Source organism: Lissotriton vulgaris, chromosome 6 (assembly GCF_964263255.1).
Source record: "Lissotriton vulgaris chromosome 6, aLisVul1.2, whole genome shotgun sequence".
NCBI lineage: Eukaryota > Metazoa > Chordata > Amphibia > Caudata > Salamandridae > Lissotriton > Lissotriton vulgaris.
In genome coordinates, this window is record NC_141694.1 from 754,822,829 (window position 1) to 754,843,889 (window position 21,061).

Consider the following 21,061-nt stretch of genomic DNA (forward strand, 5'->3'; position numbering starts at 1 on the left):
CCAGATCTCAACCTAAGAAGATTTGTTTGGATTCTCTTTTGAGACTTTTGGGATTTAGAACTTATTGGATGCTGAGACTTCATTGACTATTATAGAAAAATATCTACATTACTTGAATTTGAAATAATATTTTGGTGTGCTCGGGTGTTGTGCATACATATGTTTGACCTGGGTTCATTTGAATCCTAGGACTGATTGACACTTTGGTGGGTAGGTGTCATACACCTTAGGAGCACCCCAGCCATAGTTGCTTTTTTCAATTTACTTTTGTTCATATTACAATTGGCTCAACTCTGTGATGTGCGGTTTAAATTAAGCAAACCCATTTGCTACATATGTCATTATTTAATAATTGTATAAATCAGTGTTTGAATTTTATTGTGTGTTGCGTCTTAATTATTTACTGAATTGGTGTTTTTACATTTTTTACATACCTTTTTTTTAAAGTTGAGCCTGCTGATTGCAGCCAAGCTACCAAGGGTTGAGCTTGAGAATAATTTATTGAGACCTGTCGTAGACCGTTTTAGCTGCCTTATTGCCGGTGGTAGATGTATATTTACCATTACGAATAACCCGCTTTCCAACATTTGGTGTTCAGTGGTGTGGATGAGAACTTGTGCTTAAAAGTACACACTTCAGTGAAGTGAATTAGGATGATAAAAATCCTTTGAATTGTTTTAGAACAAAACTTTTGAGTTTTGAATTTTTGGATTTTGGACTAAACTGATTTTTAATCCATTGTCTAGATTTTTCCAAAATTGTTCTAAGTCTGATTTTTTGTTGTTGTGATCCAAAAAAAGGGATACCACGGAGATGGACCTAGCTAAACTGACTAAACTCAAGATGAATGAGCTTAGGGGACAGTGCAGGCTTAGGGGACTGCCTACATCCAACAAGATTAGGAAGACAGGTTTGCTTAAAACCCTGAAGGCCTGGGATGGGGTAGCTGCAGAGCTCCAAGGGGAGGGGGAGGTTAAACCCCCTAGTGTCACCCAGGAGGAGGGTAAGGAGGATGCCCTCTTCATTGCCTCCCATAGTAGGTAAATAATTCCAGATGATGGGAGGTGGAGGGCCCCACACACAGGAACCACCACTGTCCTTGGCAGAGAGGCAGCTTGAGGCCCAATTAGCTTTAATAGCTTTGGAGCAGGAGAAACTCGAATTAGCTAAGAGGAAGTGGAAGAGGGAGGAGGCCATAAGAAGAGAAAATGATGAAGAGATTCGGATATCCAGGTGTGGTGGATTTGATCTCAAGCTTCCCAAGGGTATAGTACTCAACCATACAGAAGCGGATGACATTGATAAGTGCCTAGCAGCCTTTGAGAGGGCCCTCAGGATGAGTAGAGCCCACTCTAAGTATTTGGATGCAATCTTTTAGGAGTTAATTCCAGGAGCTGGGAAGGATGGGCTTCAGACCCTGAGAGAGGATGATGCAGAGCCCTACTAGCAGATGAAAGCATGCTTGATTAAGAAATTCGGTCTGACTCCAGAGCAGTACAGGGTGAAGCTCAGAGACACCCAGAAAGTGATCATATGGTCATTTATGGACTTTGTAGACATTTGAATAAAGGCAATAAAAAGGCTGGATTGTTGGTAACAAAGTGGACACTTAAGAGGGATTGTACGATTTGTTTTTGAGAGAACACATTTTGACTCATTGTGCTGATGAAATGTTATGCCAGTATCTAATGGACTCAAAACTGTATAATCCCAGAGAGCTGGGAGAAGCAGCTGATGAGTGGGTGATGACCTGGGTTCTTACACTGCCCCAGGGGGGAGACTCAAGAAAGGGAGGTTAGACCCACCAAAACCTAAGGTGGCAGATTGTAAGCACACCACAGGGACTCCCTCAGAAACCTAGTAAGGAGGAGGGTGTCTCGCACCCCACCTCTGAGATGCAGAGGCAGGTGGACCCAGGCCTTAATAAGCACCTGGACAATAGGTTGTGCTTTGACTGCCAGAAGACAGGGCACTTTAGGAGGGACCCTGCTTGTTCCAAGAAGGTGGTTAGCACAGGGCAGGTGAGTGTAGCCATGGAGGATACTTACTCAGATGAAGAGATCCTCCTGACATTTTGTTGGGAGAGAGAGGCAGATGGTAAGCTGGTGATCCCTGAGGGTGGGAGCAGGAACTTTCAGCCCATTGAGGTGAATGGAATCCCTACCATGGGCCTGCAAGACACCTTTGCCAGTCACATCATAGTGAGCGACAAGTTGGTGTCCCCAGACATGTATGTGCCAGGAGAGACCATGAGAGTAAGGGTAACCACAGGTGAGGTCAGTACCAAACCTATGGTCTTGGTCTCCCTAGAGAGGAAGGTTACCCTTAGCTGATATAAGGTGATAGTCAGTGCAGACCTCCTCCTGTGGAATGACCTCCCAGAGCAACCTCTGGTCTCAAGTAGGGTGGTTGCCCAGGGCGCCCCACCTACCCAAGGTGCCCGGGGATCCAGTTCCTACAGTTAGGAAACTGTGGTCCCCAAAGAAAGTAAAAAAGAAGAGGAAGGGTAAGCCACTCTTAAAAGCGGTCCATTGGGACAAAGGTTTTCTGTCCCAGTAAGGGAGAAACCCAGAGCTGGCACTGGTGAGACTGCACCTGACCACAAGGAAGTCCTGAGCAGTCAGACAGCTGTCAGGAAGTGGGGTGTCCCCCGTCCTGACAGAGAGGAGAGTGGCAGGAGGATGTCTGTCAGAGAATGTAGTAGCTCCCCACTCTAACCAGCAAGAGGTGCCAGAAACCCACAGTTGGCCGAAAGGTAGAACATATAAATGCTGAGATTACACAGTAGATGCCCTTTCTGTAACTATTCAAGTGCACTACAGTACATTAGTAATGTTACATCGCACAAGTTCATGAGGCCTTACGTACACATATATGTGCCAAATTAAACATTAAAGGGTGTAGCCAAAATTCCACTGTTCCAATGGGAAATGTCATTATCGAAAGAAGACCCTACGTGGTCCCACCACATTGCAGGTGAAATTCAAGTATTCTAGCACTTGTTGCAGTTTCTTCAACTCACATTTCTTTTTCACTACGACCTCCTTTATTAGATGCTTCAGGGTTCTCAGTTTGTCCACTGGTAGCTGCAACACCATATCCACTGAATCCAGTTTGATATCCATGAACATGAAGTGCATGCTGGGGCCCTCTGGCCTTTCCAGGGTTAACGGTATGTCAGATTCATGGGCTGGAGCTAATACAGTGTTTACCAGTCTGTTGTACTCTCCAACTATTCCCACTCTCTGAACCAATATAAATTGTCAGGGTAGTGCAGATAAGAACCTGCTCTTACCTGGGCACTTGTCTCACCACCCACTCCAGGAACATGCTGAGCTTTCAAAACACTGTGTATACATCCGAGTATTCTATTGCCATTGCTTTGTCCACATAGTACTGACCTCAAAACTGAGTACCCAGCAACCACAATTATCAAGAAGCAATAGCAATACATTGAATGCAGATTTGGTGTCAGCTTTACCCATTTCTGCCTTCTTGCTGCATGTCTGCACCATCTCAATCACTGCATCTATTTTGGAGTAGCTAACTGAACAGTCACTGTGGTAGATTAAGTTGTTAACTGAGGTCACTTCTGGCCATATTGGATGGTGAATCAGCCAAAATTCAGATTCCATTTGTTTGGCATCCTCCCTAGATGAGTGAATATTAATTCCAGGGGTGGGGTGGTCATCAAATAGACCTGGCATCCTACTGTTCTCCTGATCTGTCCTCTGTTTGTCACAAACTATACCTGTTTTTTTAGCACAGTCTCAAATTTTCTGCCCATCATTTGGTTCTAGGTTCCGTAAGGAATTCTGAAACCCTGTGTAAACTTGTTAGATAAAACCCTGACCTCAATCCCATCTGGGTACCATTGTATCCACTCTTTTATTCCATTAGGCTTAATCAGTGTAGTTGCCCTTTCCCACAGCTCCCTACCCCTATGCCTCAGCCTTGCTCTTGACCTCTGTAGTACTGTAAGATAGAGTGTTTCCCCCACACTTGGAACATTTATGCTTGAATCTGCTCTGGTATGTATAGTATCCACCTCTGTTGTACTTCCAGCATGCTCTGGCCAGTCCTGGAGGGGCTTCTACTAGTGGTGGGATGCTCCTTAAAAGATAAGTAGGGCAAAGGTAATCCACTCGCCGTGTGGACTGTCGTTAATGGTCATGTCACTGGCATGAACTGTAGCGACAACTCATTCTCCAAGTCACCCCATGATTTTGTTGGCACCATGCTCCTGAATTTCTCATTGGAAGAAATCCATGCTGGATTCCTAAACCTTAAAATTGCTGTTCTCATGATATCTATGTACTTGAATAGGGCCACGCTACTCTCCCAAAAGTTTCTGTAATATTAGATTTTGTGATTGCCTCTATACAGGTGTCTATATTTTGATTGCCAACTTTGGGTGATTGACTACTTCTGTCACCTGTTCTTCATGTGAAATACTTAATTTGTTTTTTGTCAATTTCTTTTAATAATGCATCTATTTAACAGCAGGTTACATACAAATATAATCATTGAGTTTGTGTGGAGCTCCAGGTAAGCATTCTATCAAGCAGGGCCTACTTTCACACATAAGAGATAGGGTGTGAGATGGAAATAAACTAAGGCAGTCTTATAAATGAAGCCGGGAATGGTCGCACCAGCATTACCTACCGTCATAATTAGGAATTTTCCAGTTATCAATCTCTTTATTGTCCGTGCATCATTTCTGGGTTCAAGAACTCACCCTAGCGCCTTAACCACGGCGGCAATTCCGCCACAGTGCGGGGCGTTCCATTGAGTGGGCGGCGCCGCATCGGCCAACAGAAGTGCGCAGCACTTTAGAGGTAGTGCTTGCGACGGCTGTTGGCTGACGGGCGCAACGAAAGGGTTAAGTACCATGTTTATGTTTCACCCAGTCGTCACTAGACATTTACTGTTTGCTCCAGAAGGGTGAGGTTTAGGGTGGGACGAGACTATCTAATGGGTTTATAAATGTTAAGAAGTCAGTTTAGGGTTGACTTGCCATGAACACAGAAGTGTCCTTACCATTACCACTGCAGGCTTATCAGCAGGGCTTTCGGTTGTCTTTGTTTGTAGATTGCAAGAGGGATGTGTCCCATTCTTTGACTTGAAAGCGATACCCAGTGCTCCTCTTCTGACCATTCAGAGCAGCGGCTTCTGCCTCTGGTTACTTGGGTAACCCTTTTCTTCATCGCAGCAGCATGGGTGCGCTATCACACGTCTACAGCACAGCAAAGTGTGTCCTTGTTAGGGGATCAGTGCTAGGTCCATAAATGTACATCCAGTTTGTTACACTTGGTTCTCAACATTAATCCCAGAAGGCACATTTTGGGATTGCATTCTACTTTGTTCTCCGATATGTGCTCTGTTTACTCTGGAATACCCATCCAACGTGTGATGATGGAGGGACAGGATCAAGACCTACGGAGAAGACCAGCGTTACTGATTTACCACCTTGGGCATACATCTGGTATCATTGGAAACGTTATATGGAGCCAGTAGGGTGTCAGATATGCACAATGTAGTATGTAGTACTGTAGCCGTTTGACCATTGTATTTCTGGAGACCATTTTTGGACAGCTTAGCAGCATCTGCCACTCCTCCTTCTGTGTTGCTTCCCTAGGTCTTCCATTCACAATCTTCTGAGCGCCTTTAGCATTCTTTTTGTTACATCTATTAGAATTATATACAACTGTGGAACTGCTTTCTTACTACTGTATAGTTCCAACAATGTGGCCAACAGTCGATGAGGCGTCAATTATATCTAAAAGCTTCAGCAATGGATGACATTCTCACCCTGAGAACATGCCTACAGGACCTACATAAATGGTTGAAGGAGAACACCCTCATGGTAAATCTTTACAATAATGAATTCCCAATGGTCACAGAAAATTGGGGGTTTCAGCCAATAGGAGCTCGACTGATTGTCCCCGTCACGCTCAAATCTAATAAAACCACTTGTTTTCACCTTTAACATACCATAACATACGTATTTGTAAAGCGCACGTTCACCCAAAGGTATCTTGGTGCTGAATAACAGATGTTTATTTTTACCCACAGAGTGCAAGTGTGTCTGCAAGCAGGGAGGTTTGTTTATCTACAGGAAGGTGTCCCTTCCTGCACATACACAATCCTAAAATGCTTCATGCAGCACACACATGTAAGTTACAAAACGGCATTTTTAAACAAAGGTTTGTTTATGTACAGGAAGGGACACCTTCCTGTACATAAACAAACCATGACATTTTGCATTTTCCATGTGTGCTGCACAAGGCAGCACACATGGAAAATGGAAAAACGAGGAGAAATAAAGCATTTCTCCTCATATAGCCAACCTAAGACCAGGGTTTTCCTGGTCTTACCTTTGGCGTTATCTCCTATTTACGCTGCCCTTGTGTATAGGGGGCAGCGTAAATATCAATGGGTGTTGCGGCACAGCACAACACTCACTGCACGCCCCTTTCACGCTAAACACAGCGTGAAAGGGGACCAATTCACAAGGCAATGTTAAGCCACGTTAAGTGGCTTGACGCTGCCTTGTGAATAAGGCAGTGCCCCGATCGCCACCACAAGGTCACTGAAAGTGACGTTGTGATAGTGATAGGGGCTTGTGAATATGCCCCATAGTCTTTACTGGTTCCTAATCACAGCGACGATTCAACACAAACTATAATGTTTGCCTTATAAAGACATACTTCAAAGCGTCCACGCACAGTAGATCCGCTCTCATTGTGGGAGGCATGGCAAGCATTAGAAGTAGGATCACTCTACTACTAGAGATCCCAAATTCAGCACAATAACTACTTTAAAACAATCCTTATTTGGTGAGGTATTGTACCAGATTTTAAATGGCAGACTATTGTCTGACATAAATATTGTGTCCTACACAATGTGAACAAAAATATCGCTTTTTGGAGTTAATTATAGAAAGTCTGTATCCAATGGGACAGTGGTTAATTTGTAAAAAAATAAGTGCTGGGGCTCTCATAAGGAGGCAGCTTGCACCAGCCCATTTCTCCTGTTAGCGCCGCCTGAAAGAGAACCAACTACTAACCCAGGAAAGTGGGGAAAGGATCTGGCGTAATGGCCAGAGCTGGCGACTTCTGAGCTGGGGAACCAGGTTCAAGTTGCGGCGTCAGCTCAACATCCTGTGAATCTGGGCAAATCACTTAATCTCCCTGTGCCTACCATAAATGAATGTGACCTTAACTGGTGCTCCCGAGAAGTGCCAGTGTTGATGTTTAACTGCTGGTGCTGAGAACCGGAAACCACCGGCTCAAATTAAGCACTGCAGTGGGAGGGTATTTGCATAAACAATATTATGGACACAATATTTATGTCAGATGATATGCCTGTAGACGATGCTCTGACATACACACTCTGGGGAGGTAACTGCAGCCTGGAATGTATCCCTATCTTTTGATTTGCTAGGAATTTATCCCTATCTTCTGTAAGTATACATCCTTCTCCACTCTCCTTTGGAAAGCTCCTCAAGAGCCATCTGTTTCAACAGCTCTTGAACCAACTGGGCCCAAACAATGTCGGTTAATAAGCTTCCAATGTTTTTAATGTCAATGGTTATTTTTTTCTTGTGCCTACTATACAGAAATTCTCTAGCTTTATGTAAAGCCCCTTTTACCCAACGATCATGGTGCACTATATAAGAACACTAAATAAAATAATTTTACAAAGTGCACTGGATAATGTCCTCATTTTAAAAATTAAAGCGCTGTCCAACTATAGGCCAAAATCTTTATGTTATGTTAAGTTACTGGTAACTGTACAGCGCATCTCTGGATTTGTCCAGTTCTTGCCTGGGTTTGCAAGACTGGTTGGAAGGGTGGATGGATGGACTGTGTCCCATATGGAAGAGTTGGTGAAGTATGTGAGTGATAATGCATGCTGATTTTGGAGCACATAATGCATGTTGTCAAATATTTTTTTATCTGCAAGAGGACACACTTTTTCTGCTGTGTGTGATTGATAGTAACTCAGCAATAGAATGTGACTAGGGGGAGCACACTGCATAGTGATGTGCATACTCATTTTCCTCACTTGCTTGTTGCAGTTTGTGGGTTGCTTGTTTTTATGCCCCTCCCCACCAGTTGGAATGTTCACCTGCTGCAGCTGCTTATTTTACTGAATGTTTGCTGTGCTAAAATTCCATGTAATAAAATGAGTGGATTTAAAATATAGATGTCATTGAAAAAATACACACAACAGAGATGTCAGTGTGATATAGTATATATTGTTGCGATCATGTTGCAAGCATTTATTTTTATTTATTTATTTATTTATTTATCTGACATGAGCGGCTTGACATTTCCAGCAGAAATGTCAGGGAAAAGTACACAAGCGGTGCACAGAGGGATAGGCAGATAAGGTGAACAGTACAAGCTTCTTTGGGCGCCTGAGATTTTTCACTAAGATGCAATTTTTGCATATGTAGTGTAAACAGATTGCCTCAAACAACTAAATGGTAGCTCTAACCCTCCCTCCATTTGTTCACTCACCCTATACATAATGACCTTGAGCCTGCCGACTCAGTTTCAAGGCCATTCTAGATACAGAATTTTGGTATCAGGACAGCTGAAGAAACACCTAAAAAGTTCATGACCTGTTTTGCAGTCAGAAAGTACAGACATCCCTCAGCAACAAGGTACTGAAGTAAAGACATATGAGCAGTCACAGCTGGCTGCACTATAGAATGGTAGGGCTGGCAAATGAGTGGTGGGTGGGTGACACATTAAATAAAATAAAGAAAGAAATATTCACTTACCTGAATGAACGTCCTCCTCGCCTTGGTCTCTTCTTCACACTGGACCCTCAGCAACTCCCCTAACCAATCCCGATGCTGCTCTCAAAACAGCATGAGATCGGTGCCAGGATTAGAGGGAGCAACCTCTCTCCCCGCTCCCTAGGGCACTGGAGGCATAGGCTTGGTCTAACCCAGCTGTCTTCAGCCAGCTGGCTTAGAGGTTTCAAAGTGCGCATGTCTGGCTGGTCGTCACAAAGTGGCCGACCAAAGGGACATGAGTATTTTGAAATGAAGTGCTCTGTGCCCAGGCAGCCCACCCTCCTCCCTGCTGCTGTCATTCAGCAGGCCCCACCCCGTCCTGACGCTCAGTTTGGGACGGGCGGATGAAAAATAAAATGCAAAAAAATGTACTCTATTACCATTTTATTGTTTTATCTCTGGGACCGGGTTGTCATATGGAAGGGCCACCCCTGTAAATAATACCATTTTTTCGAGGGTGTCACCAATAATCTTTAAATCAAACATTTCGACCTTTCAGTGGTGTAAACAGATTTGATGTTTTACAAAAAAAATGCCTAAACTTTTAGAGAAGGGTTGAAGAGAGACGGGCTTACATTTCATGTTAAAGGGCTCAATGCACAAAGAACTAGATTCATTGCAGATCTGTGTTTTTCCTCCCCCCGAGTCTGTAGGTCCAGTACTGAATCGTCCCAATTCTTACTCTTTGGTGCATCATCCTAAATATTTATTGATTGGCTAAGACTGCTAATTCGTCACCCATGAGACATCACGGGTCCTTATCCCATTGAAAGAGCATCCAAATGCTTCTTCTCAGTGGTTATTTTAATTCTTCAATATCTGGGATATTTTTCCATTTCTCCCTCCATTGAGATATTATCTTATCCCTTCTCCTAGTGGGGCATCTTACCTAATTGCTTCACCTCTGGAGCAACATCCTATTATTTCCTCCACCTGTTCCTATAAGGCTTCCACCAAATTCTTTCTTCATTGCATAGACCACGAATTCTTCACTCACAAGACATCACATCAACTCAAGATTGAGGGAATATCCAAAGTCTTCTTTCATGGTCTCATTCTAATTCTTCAATATCAGGGTTACCATTATATTTCTCCTTCCACTGAGACATCATACTAATTATTCTTCCACTGGGACATCCTCCTAATTATTGTACCTCTGGAGCAATATATAGTTATTCCTCCACTGGGGCATCATTCTAATTCTCTCTCCTTTGGAGCCTCATCCTAATTCTGGCTCCTGTGGGGCACGGTTTCAATTTCCCCTGCTCTGAGACATCATTCTAATTCTTCCTCCACTGGGGCACCCTCCACAGTCTTCTGCATTTGCAACAATATCCTAAATCTCCATTCACTGGAGCACCTTCCGAAAACTCCCTCCTTCGGGGTATCTTCCTATTTCTTCCTTCACAGGGGTATCCTCCCAATTATTCTGCCTCTGCAACAATATCCTAAGTCTCCATTAACTGTAGCACCATCCCAATAAAAGATGTCTTCCTTTGAGTATCTCCCTAATTCTTCCTTCACTGGGGTACCATCCTAATTCTTCCTCCTTTGGAGCACCATCTTAATTCTCACCCCTTTGATACATCATCCTAATTTTTTCTCCACAGTGGATTCAACTAAAATATGTCTCCACTGAGACATCATTCTAACTCCACCCTTCTGTGAGAATCATCCGCACACGTGTCCTTACTGACATTAACCCAATTTGTTCTTCATTTCTTCATCTGTGATGTCACCTACTCGTATTTCGTACTGGGTTTCATTCTAATTCTTCCTCCACTACAAAAATACTAATTACGCTGATTCTTCCTCTAAAGAGGAATCATAGTAATGTGTCCCTGTACAGAGCTAACATTCTCTGGGACAGACTTTGCTATTGTGCTTTAAATACTGGGGGCCAGTTGTACAACCATTGTTAGCAGTCATAAATGGAAAATTGGGCCGTTTGAGATCGCTAAAAAGGGTTGTAGTATGTAGAAACTCTATTTTGAGAGTCTGTAACCTATTAACAAATCGCAAAATAGGGTTTGCTAATTGCTATTAGGAAGGGGCATGCCATGGGTGTCCCTTCCTATTAGTCAGTTGCAGGGAGGGTGTACGATATTTTTTGCGACCTCATCACAGTTTACCACTTACTCAAGTAAGTGGTAAGCCAGTCGCAAACGGGAAGGAAATGCAAACACAGACATGGTTCTCTGCTGTCCCCAGCAGGCCACCACCCCTGTGACTGTAGCCCGTTCCCAATGGATCTCAAATTGCGACCTGCTTCATGAATATTGATGAGGCAGGTAATTTGCAACCCCATTGAGAATCACTAAATGTGTCTGAGACACATTAGTTAATTCCGTTTTGCAAGTCGCAAACTGCGAGTCACAACAAAGTTGCAATTTGCGACCTGCAAGACGGAATAGTCGTACATCTGGCCCTGAAATCCATTGCACTCTACCTTATATCTGAAAATACAACCATCTGAAATAGAAATATATTTGTGCGTTTTGCAATAAACGGTGAGCCACTTATATAATAAAAATACAAGCGCATGTCAAGGTTAGAAATACTTTCTTCGTGCAGCTAGGTCAACCGTTTGCTGTTTTATGCGGCATCTGCTATGGGACTCATTCAAGGTTTACGCTGAAGAACCACTTTGTTTCCAGAATGATTAATATCTGAAAACCTGACTGCTGTTCAAAAGGCATTTTCCTGCCAGTGTTTTGTTGGCAAGGAGCTGAAGTGTCAACCCTATTCATTCCTACTTGTTTAACATGACCATAAACAAGATCTATTTCTAAAAGCCAGGGCCAACAGTCTCAGACAGCAACACAATTTACTGTCAATGATTTCTGAATGCTTCATTGCGTTCAGTGTAAACAACAGTCCAATAGCCATTTGAAAGATATATTTAACTCATCGTTTTAATGGCGCACACACACACATGAGGAATTGTGGACCACTGTGAGAAATGCACAATACATTTTTTCGCGGTGGGATATTATCTATGACAAATGCAGCTACACTGCCATGGACGACAATTCAGCAAAATGGCAAAGGGAAAGAATGTAGCAACTATCACTGGTGGTAAGCCCACATCCCGGTCCCTAGACACTCTATGGGGCATGTTTATAAGGGCTTTGTGCCACAAGAGCATCATTTTTTGCGACATTCTTGTGGCGCTGTTCCCTGCTCCATATTTACAAGGTGGTTTTAAGTCATGTTGTGTGGCCGAACGCTGCCTTGTAAATATGGTCCTCCTCAATCCAGTTTTCTGTGGTAAAGGGACGTGCAATGGGTGTAGCTATGGGCGTTTCCACGCAACACCCATTGCTTTTTGACACTGCTCCAGATTTACAAGGATCTGTAAATCTGAGGCAGCACCAAAAACGTACGCCTCCCCAGGGGCACATCGAGGAGAAATACTTGTATTTCCCCTCGTTTTTTGCTCTTTCTAAGTGTGCTGCAACCAGTCCCAGGATGCATGTTTCTGGTCCTGGGAGGACCTGGCTTGGCAGTTTGGGCTGGACTGTTCCCATGAGGAACAGGGTGAAGATTGATTTACATATGGCTGGGTTCAAAACTGGGGTGGTGTGTTGAGCAAAAAACGATCGATCCGTTAATAAAAAATTTCAACACAAAAAAAAAAACGATCGATAAAACCCAGATCATTGTGACTGAGGGTGAATGTTTGCATTGTTCAGCATTCCGTCCATCATTTGTTCCTTTTGCATTCTGCAGCAAACATAGAAGCAGCAAAACAGCATTGATGATTGCTTTTGTGCATGAAGATGTCCCTTCCTGCACAGCAACAACGATCCCTGCAACGCAGGCACCTTGCACCATGGTGCATGGGTGCCTATGCTGCTGCTAGTCTGCTTTTGTAGCACAGGAACGTGCCATATTGTTGTAAATATGACGCGTTCCTGTACTTTGAAAATGACGAAGCTCCTTGCAGACAAATTGCTTGAGCACCGTTCTGCCCCCTTTTCTTGTAAATGTGCCCCTATAGGTGTGTCCGGCAGGTTCACCAGAACATGGAACAACAAATTGAAAATGATATGGGAACAAGTTCGCTGCAATTGGTTATCCTTTTAATGACAATTAGAACATTGGAATGTTGGGGGCTCCATTGAAAACAATGGAGTGCTCCGGGCTTATAATGGCTGGCATAAGCCTGGAGCTCCAACATTCCAATGTTTCTTTGTTCACAGCTCTGGCTGTGAACAAAGGCTTCAGGGAGCCTGAGGGGATTCCAATCCCCTCACACTCCCAAAAGGCTTTGTTTTTTTTGTTAGAACATTCTGTCCTCTAGTGACAGAATGTTCTAATAGCCTTATAGCCCTTCGTAGATGGGCTATACCGCTATTAAAGTCCCTCTCCCTTGTTAAAGGCCCTCGCCTTCGGCTCGGGCCTTTAACGCTGGAGAGGGCCTTTAATAGCCGGTATAGCCCTCTACGGCGGGCTATAAGGCTATATTGCATATTGTGGCATGTCACCTCTCACAATGAAGGGGGAAGGATGTGGCATGAAACAACATTTTAACTGCTGATGATGTCATTAGTTTCATGCCGTACCCCGCATCTTCCCCCCATAGGCCTCCCATTTGCTTCATTAAGGCTGAGTGAAGGGCAAGGAGTGGAACCTGCATAGGTTGAACTAGGCCTCGATTATTTTCAGTATGTAGGGGTATTTTTTTTTTATTATTTGGTACCGGTTCTGTGTTGAATTTGCACAACACCCAGTGAATTTTCTAATCTGCACATGTTTTTGCTCATGTTGAGTAATGTTTCTTACTGGTTTTGAGCTAAGCACCTTTTGAACTGAGCAACCATATAACAAATGTGCATAAGATAACATTATATAGGAAACAAACCCTGCAGCAGCCACATCACCCAAAACCTCCGCGACCTCCACTGGCTCCCCATCTAAAGTAAAATACCTTCAAGCGCCTCATGCACGCATACAAGGCCCTCCACAACATCAGACCAGCATACCTAAACAACTGTCTCTCATTCCAAGTACCCAAGAGAAACATCTGATCAGCCGACCTCTCTCTGGTCACCATGCCACGCATCACAAGAAAAGAACTGGGGGAAGGTCCTTCTCCTACCTCGCAGCCAAGACCAGGAATGACCTCCCCCTCCACCTCCGGCAAAGCCCTACACTGATCAAATTCGGGAGAGACCTCAAGACTTGGCTGTTCAGATGATCACAGTACCCTACGGAGCCATCCCACCCCCACAGCGCCTTGAGACACTCGCAGCTGAGGAGTTGCGTTTTACAAACCCCTGATTGATTGATTGAACAGAACAAACGTACACAATAAAAGAAATTTTTTAAGACAGAAAGTGCACTTAAAGTACATACGGTAACAAAAAATGGACAGACCATAGAAAATGAACATGATATAGCATAAGATATGGATACCACATTAAAAGGGCATGTAACATATACAAAATGAACGTAAAATAGCACAAATAATGCCCATAAAATCATTTAAAATGCTCATAACGCACAAATGCACATAAGATAAGAAATCGCATATTATTAGAAAGGAAAGAAAAAATCAATAAAATAACACAACATAAAAAATGGACAAAGAAAAATAAGAAATGCATATTACATAGAACAAGCATATAAGATAACTTCTCTACTCACAGCTGGATTCCGCTGAAGAAGGATCCAAAGAGGCCAATCATCCCCAGGAACTCCACCCGACTGAGGTTCCGGACAATGTACTCCTCGCAGACATTGGAGATGCCGTACAGTGTGGCTCCGGCCAGCACAAACAGGTCTCCCAGCAGCTTGTTCTCACCTGGAAACAGGTACTCCCCTTGAAAGTAAAAGATAACAAAATTCTCCAGTGCTACTCTTCAAGTCAAAATACATTTGAAACATCCACAACAAAGAGGTGAGGGTAGAATCATCTTGAGCAGAGAGTTAGTTCATCTCTTACAGAGAAATAATTCCATGTGTCCCCATTTCCAAGTGCTATGCACTTGATGGTACTGATGTATTCAGCCTGCAATTTACTTTTCATGCAGTATCTGTGAGTATAAGTCTGCCCTTTTTATTTCCAAGAATTATTTAACATGTAGTCACTGCTCCTGGCCCAGTAAATTCACTTTTCCTCTTGGAAGGAGCTGTAGGCAAACTTTTTTATATTCATTTTTGACCTTTCAGACCTCTGGGACCGGGTTGAGGTAGTGGTGGCTTACTAAAGTGGCTATCTGGTGAATGATGCCACAACAGAGCTCATACCCCATATGATGGCATCAGCCAGACATTATAGAATGCCGATTGTTGGTGACGCAGGACTGGGCAAAGAGAACCGTAGTATGACAACTAACCTGCACCCAAGTGGCCCTGTCGTGTAAACGCCTTACTAAGGCTTGCTGCTCTCATCGAGCTGTATGGTCTCACATGGGAAAATTCTTGTTGTGCTGTTTTTTTATATTTCCCGGCAACTTTTGGCGCCTTGTTATGACATTTGAATCCAAATATTGGTGTGGAGTTGGAATTAGTGCAAACTGTATGCAATTGGTGTTGGTTCTTTGTTGGGGGAAGGCATACAACAGGGACAGTGAAGAGCTATATTGTGCTAGCATAATCCACATAGTCTTGACCTGAAGAATAAGTTCAGAAGTAACGTAAACCTGACTCTATTTATTCCAGTATGTCTTTCCACACCCTCTGTAATGACACATTCATTCTAGCCTTCTGCCCTCATCTAATTTGGCCACAATGTCAAGAGACCTTGAGGGTGAATGAACACTTACAAAATGTAACAACATGACATGATAAGTCACAATGCGATACAACACAGGACAACGTGACATGACGCATGATATGATATGATCTAACATAACATGACATGATATGACATGGTATAATACGACATAAAATGACACAATACAACGTAATAAAGCGTATCTTCCCCTGGCATCTTTGAATAGACATCGGGATTGAGGGTCAGACAGCACCTGTATAAAGTGACCGTGAGCCTCCTAAGAGACGTCTTAGGTTCTATGTTACATGAAATAATTACCACCTCCCAACATTCAGGGATAGTGACCTTAACATGGAAAAAAACAAACGTGATCCCACTACTAAAAAAAACTAACGCTGACCCTGACAACCTAACTAATTTCCGGCCCATCTCTCTGCTTCCCTGTGCAGCCAAAGCCATTGAAAAAGTGGTGAATACTCAACTGACTCTCTTTATTGACAGAAACACTGTTTTACATCCATCTCAGTCTGGCTTTAGAGACCGTTCCAGTACAGAGTCGGTTCTGATGGAAATAACGGATTCCATTAAATCTAAACTGGATGCAGGTCAAATTTCCACAGCAATTTTATTAGACCTCTCACCGGCATTCAACACAATCTCTCATAAGATCCTGCTTATGTGACTCTACCAGATTGGAGCAGACGGAAAGGCATAGTCCTGGGTGAGGTCCTTCCTGGAAGATAGGGAACAGGCATTTTGACTTAAACCCTACTACTCTGATGCCAAAAAACTTAGGTATGGAGTGCCTCAGGGCTCTGCCCCACTCTTTTCAATGTCTATATGACCCCACTAGCGCATTTTATAGAATCTTTTGAAATCTGTGTCATCTCATATGCAGACGACAATCAACAATAATGAGCCTGGAGAAACCAACAACTTTGCTGCTGTGTATCGGATGTGATGGGATGGCTGAGGGCTAAAGCCCTACAGTACAACCCGGATAAAAAAAGAGGTGGTATTATTTGGTAATAATCCCCTGCTAGGCTAGTCCACTGCCTGGCAACCCAGCTGTACCCCCTTACTGAAATGGCCAGGAATCTAGGAGTTGGTATAGATACTAAACTATCCTTCAAGCCCCAGATCTCAGCTACACTTAAAACCACTTGCTGGATTCTCAAGATGTTGAAGCTATTATTAAAATTTCTGCCCTGGGATGCTCAGAAAACTGTGGTCCAACCTCTGATTCTGTCAATACTTGAATACGCTAATACCTTGTACCTTGGTTTACCTGATTACCTGATCAAAGACTTCACAATGTACAGAAAATGGCCACACGCCTCCTGTTTAACTTGCATAAATGCTCTTCATTATCTCACTACCACAACCAGTTGCATTGTCTGCCAGTAAAGAAGAAGGCTATCTTTGAAGGACAGACAGTAGCACATGCAGCCTTATACAGCACTGGCCCTAAATACACTCAGGCCAGAATGATCCCCTACTGTCCTAATAGATCCCTGAGATCTCAATCATCTCGCCTGCTCTGTATCCCTCACAACAGATGGATAAAATGGGCCTGCACTGCTTGCTCAGTACTAGCGGCCAGACATTGTAATGCTCTCCTTGGACCCCTGAGAAGCATCCAGGATATTAATACCTTTTGTAAACACCTGAAAACCCACCTGTTCAAGGACTAAGTTGCCAGTCATGGGTGTAGTGCCTTGACACTCTAGTGGTAGGTGTGAGCTTTATAAGTCCCACCATTCATTCATTCAGAACCTTGCGCACCATCACCTAGCGTAGGTGTTATCAGAAGCCCCGTGAAAATCTGAAGGGCTTAATGTAGAACACCTACTAGTTGGGGTACAAATTCCAACTCTCTTGAGTGTTGGTACACACCTTGTAATGAAAACATGATCTGAGATGCACGAGGCACACTGCTAATCAATTAAGCAGTTTCATGTTTTCAAAGCAACAGCATATAACTGGTAGTACAGAAAGCAAGCCTCACATTGAAACATAGCAGAGGGCCATTGTCGCAGACCCGCAGTGCGTCATGATACATGTCTCTTTCTTCAATGCTATAGGAAATTGCTTGCAGAGCAAATTAATATCTGAATAACCTTATGCATAGAACACAAGCTTAGTTTGCAACAGGGAGACATCTGTTACTTACAAGTATGGTTGAAACCTTTTCTGGAAAGAGAAACACCCTGAGCATCATCCTAGGAACTCTTCCTTAAAGACATGTAGTTTGAGAGATTTGATTGGGATGTGGGGCCTGGTATACAAAGATTTCTAATAAGAAATCATAGATTGCATCAAACAACGTTTTTCAATTAGCATTTTCTTATTAGGAATCTACTAAGACGGATTCAGTAAAAGTGGTTGCAATTTGCACACCAAATTCTACTGAATTCATTGGTATTTTGTGAACCAACCTATCAATTAATAGATTGGTTAAAAAAAATGATTCAATGTGGGTCGCAATCTAACCTTCCTCATTAAAATGCATGAGTTAGGTCGCAAATTTAGACCCTCTACAATTTGTTAGATTCACAGGTGCCAGCAGACCACTATGTCTGTTATACCTTCTAAATATGGCCATCGTTATTTTTCTCAAAAGCTGCCTGTTCTCCTAAAAGGAAAACAAGATACATTTAAAAAAGAAAATGAACAATTTTACAAACACATATTAGGAGCTGGCAGTGGTATCACGGACCACTGCCTTTTCCTAATTTTTTTTTTTAACATTCACAAAGGGGAAGTGGTCCCTTGGTTACCCGTGCCTGTTTGCAAATGGTCACCACCAATTTCAATTTGGTGGTGAAATTTTGTGACAAGAGTTTGGTCACAAAACATGAATACATAAGTTAAGAAATTTGTACTTGGAAGAGACACCCCTTACACGTCCCTTCCACATATCGATTCTGTATTTAGTCTGAAACCCAAATTGCGATTTGGTAATTTGCTACCGAATTGTAATTTGTAGTTGTACATTGAAAAATTCAATTTTCCAGTCTAAAAGGCTCAAATTTGACTTTTGCGACTGTAAAATTGCTTTGTACTTTAACCTAGGGTCAACTCTCAACTATATTCAAACTCATTATTTGCTCTTTTTCTCATTACACAGATTACAGCGCTTGCTACTTGACTCATAAGATTTTAGATCTAGGGTCCTAATTTACAAAGACATGATTTGATAAAAGTGGTCGCAAATGGCACGATGACTTTTACTGAATCATTTTGATTTTGGAAACCAATCTATGTACTATTAGTAAGCCAAGGTGGAGTTTGCGGAGCTCCGCTACATTGAACTCTGTGAAGTGACAAAACAACTCTAAGCGGATTTCAGGGAGCAGCGGAGTGCGTTAGGGTCATGCCGTTCGTGGTTAATTGGAGCCCCATGCTGTAAAATCGTTGCGAATTGCACAAGAGGACGCAGCTCCCTTTCTGCTGCGCGAGTAGATTTTCTACTTGAACTGCAGCTTTTTCAGTTTGAACGGAAGGTTTCTCAACATGAGTGGTTGTGACCTGCTGTGGCAACTCACATTGACAAATCCAACCACCTTCGTTCAGAAATCTCACCAGGAGGGGGATTTTCCTCACTTCCGCTCGCCAACTAGACCTTGGCGAGCGCGAGCAAGGAAAAATCTCGCCGGGAGGTGGATTTTCCTCACTCGCACTCACCAACTTGATGTTGACAAGCGAAAGCAAGGGCTCCCCTACGGTGTGCGGAGCAGAGTTTTTGGGAACTTCGCGGAGTGCGAAAAACTCCGCAAATAGAGTGGAGCTCACCGCCCAGGCTTTAAATAATAGATCAGTTCACAAAATACTGAACTGTAATAGATTGCAATTTGACCCACCTCATCAATATTCATGAGGTAGATCGCAAATTGTGACACAATAGGATAGGCCAACATCACAGAGATGGTGGCCTGCTGGGGTCAGCAGAGCACCATGTTAGTGAATACTTAAAAAAAAAGCAATCTTTTAAAAAATAAATGTAGCCCATTTTCCTCCAAGGAAAACGGGATGCATTTAAAAGATATAAAAAAATACATTAACATTTTCTAAGAGTAGCATTACTCCCTTTACCTATTACCTACTCCAAAAAACGATTTATCAACATTCACAAAAGGGAAGGGGTACCTTGGGCACCATTTCTAGTTTGCAAATAGGTTCCCACTTCATTTGAGTAGGTGGCAAAATAATAATGGTTTGCGTCTGTATTTCAGCCGCAAAATAATAATAATAATAATAATAATAATAATAATAATAATAATAATAATGCATAACTCAAGGAATCTGTATTTGGAAGAGATGACCTAAACAGACCCCCTTCTAAATAGTGAATCCTTGCTGTTTTCTAAACCCATTTAATGATTCTGAATTTTTTTAACGAAATGTTAAATGTGCTTTTGTTGTCATTAACCCTCAGATTTGCACAACCGAAAAGCATTGCCACTGTTAAACCCTTTGTACATAAGGCCCTAGGTCATGTGCGCTCTTGGCAATGCTCCTCTAGATTCTCTCTCATCTGTTCTTGCACTTTGTAGACATTTGACTTGAAGAACTGGACAGAACACTAAAGGTCAAGCCTTGCTATTAATTTATAGAGCAGTAACACAACATCAATAATGCTGCTTTATTTACGAATACCTGTTCATTAGAAGAAGACCTCAGTACGCTCACCTGCTCCCAGTTGTCTTCCAACGAGCACATCCGCACCGGACAAGCAACCTATCCCTAAGATACACACCACCACTCCGATGAAGTGCACAGCCTTGTATCGCACCAGCAAGAAGAACCAGGACAACAATATCACCACAGGAATGATGAAGCAGCCAAGGAGCTAGCAGAAGAAGAAAGAAGGAGAAATCATGAACTTGAAGCCATTATACCAACATAGTACTGGCCAAAGAAGCATTTTGTTTTAACCAGGTCAAAAACCACATAAGGATTCAAACAAGAACTTTAGCAGGCACTGTAGAAAAATGGGTTTCTATACTTATTTTGGTTACTACTTGTGGTGAGAACTTACATGTGGGTTTGTGTCACTGTTTAGGTTTGCAGGTGAGTTATTTATGAGCAAAGTTTGAAACTGTTTTAAGAAGACCAAATCCCGTCTACAGGAGGAAAAACATTGGTTAACTAAAGAGATCCATTCGAAAGCTTCAGGTGGTGAAATATTAGCAATTCTTCTCATTGAGCTAAGAAGCAATGCACTAACAATAAACCATGGGGCATATTTACAAGCCCCTATCACCACCACTACGACGTTGTGATGGCGATCGGGGCATCGCCTTATATACAGGACAGCATTAAGCCTCATTCCGCCACTTCTATTGCACATATGCCCCCATGTTTTATAGCACTTCACAAAAGTATTAATGCACTTTGACGCACTGTATATTTTTAACATACCATCTTTGATTGACCATCAGACTATGTGCCAACCTGCAAGGATCGCAATATGCGCCCTTCACAATCGAGTGTGTGGGTATCTGATTTCCCAAGTGTTTGTC

At 42.8% G+C, this 21,061-nt stretch overlaps 1 protein-coding gene across 1 annotated transcript in view; it reads right to left on the reverse strand.

The window, feature by feature from the left end:
• Window positions 1-21,061, reverse strand: part of SLC35F1 (solute carrier family 35 member F1) — a 955,166-nt gene that overhangs the window by 187,676 nt on the left and 746,429 nt on the right. The window contains exons 4-5 of the mRNA XM_086926736.1: window positions 20,229-20,388; window positions 14,465-14,639 (exon numbers count right to left, since the gene is read on the reverse strand). Coding sequence (XP_086782862.1) covers window positions 14,465-14,639; window positions 20,229-20,388 — 335 coding nt within the window. The remainder of the gene's footprint in view (window positions 1-14,464; window positions 14,640-20,228; window positions 20,389-21,061) is intronic.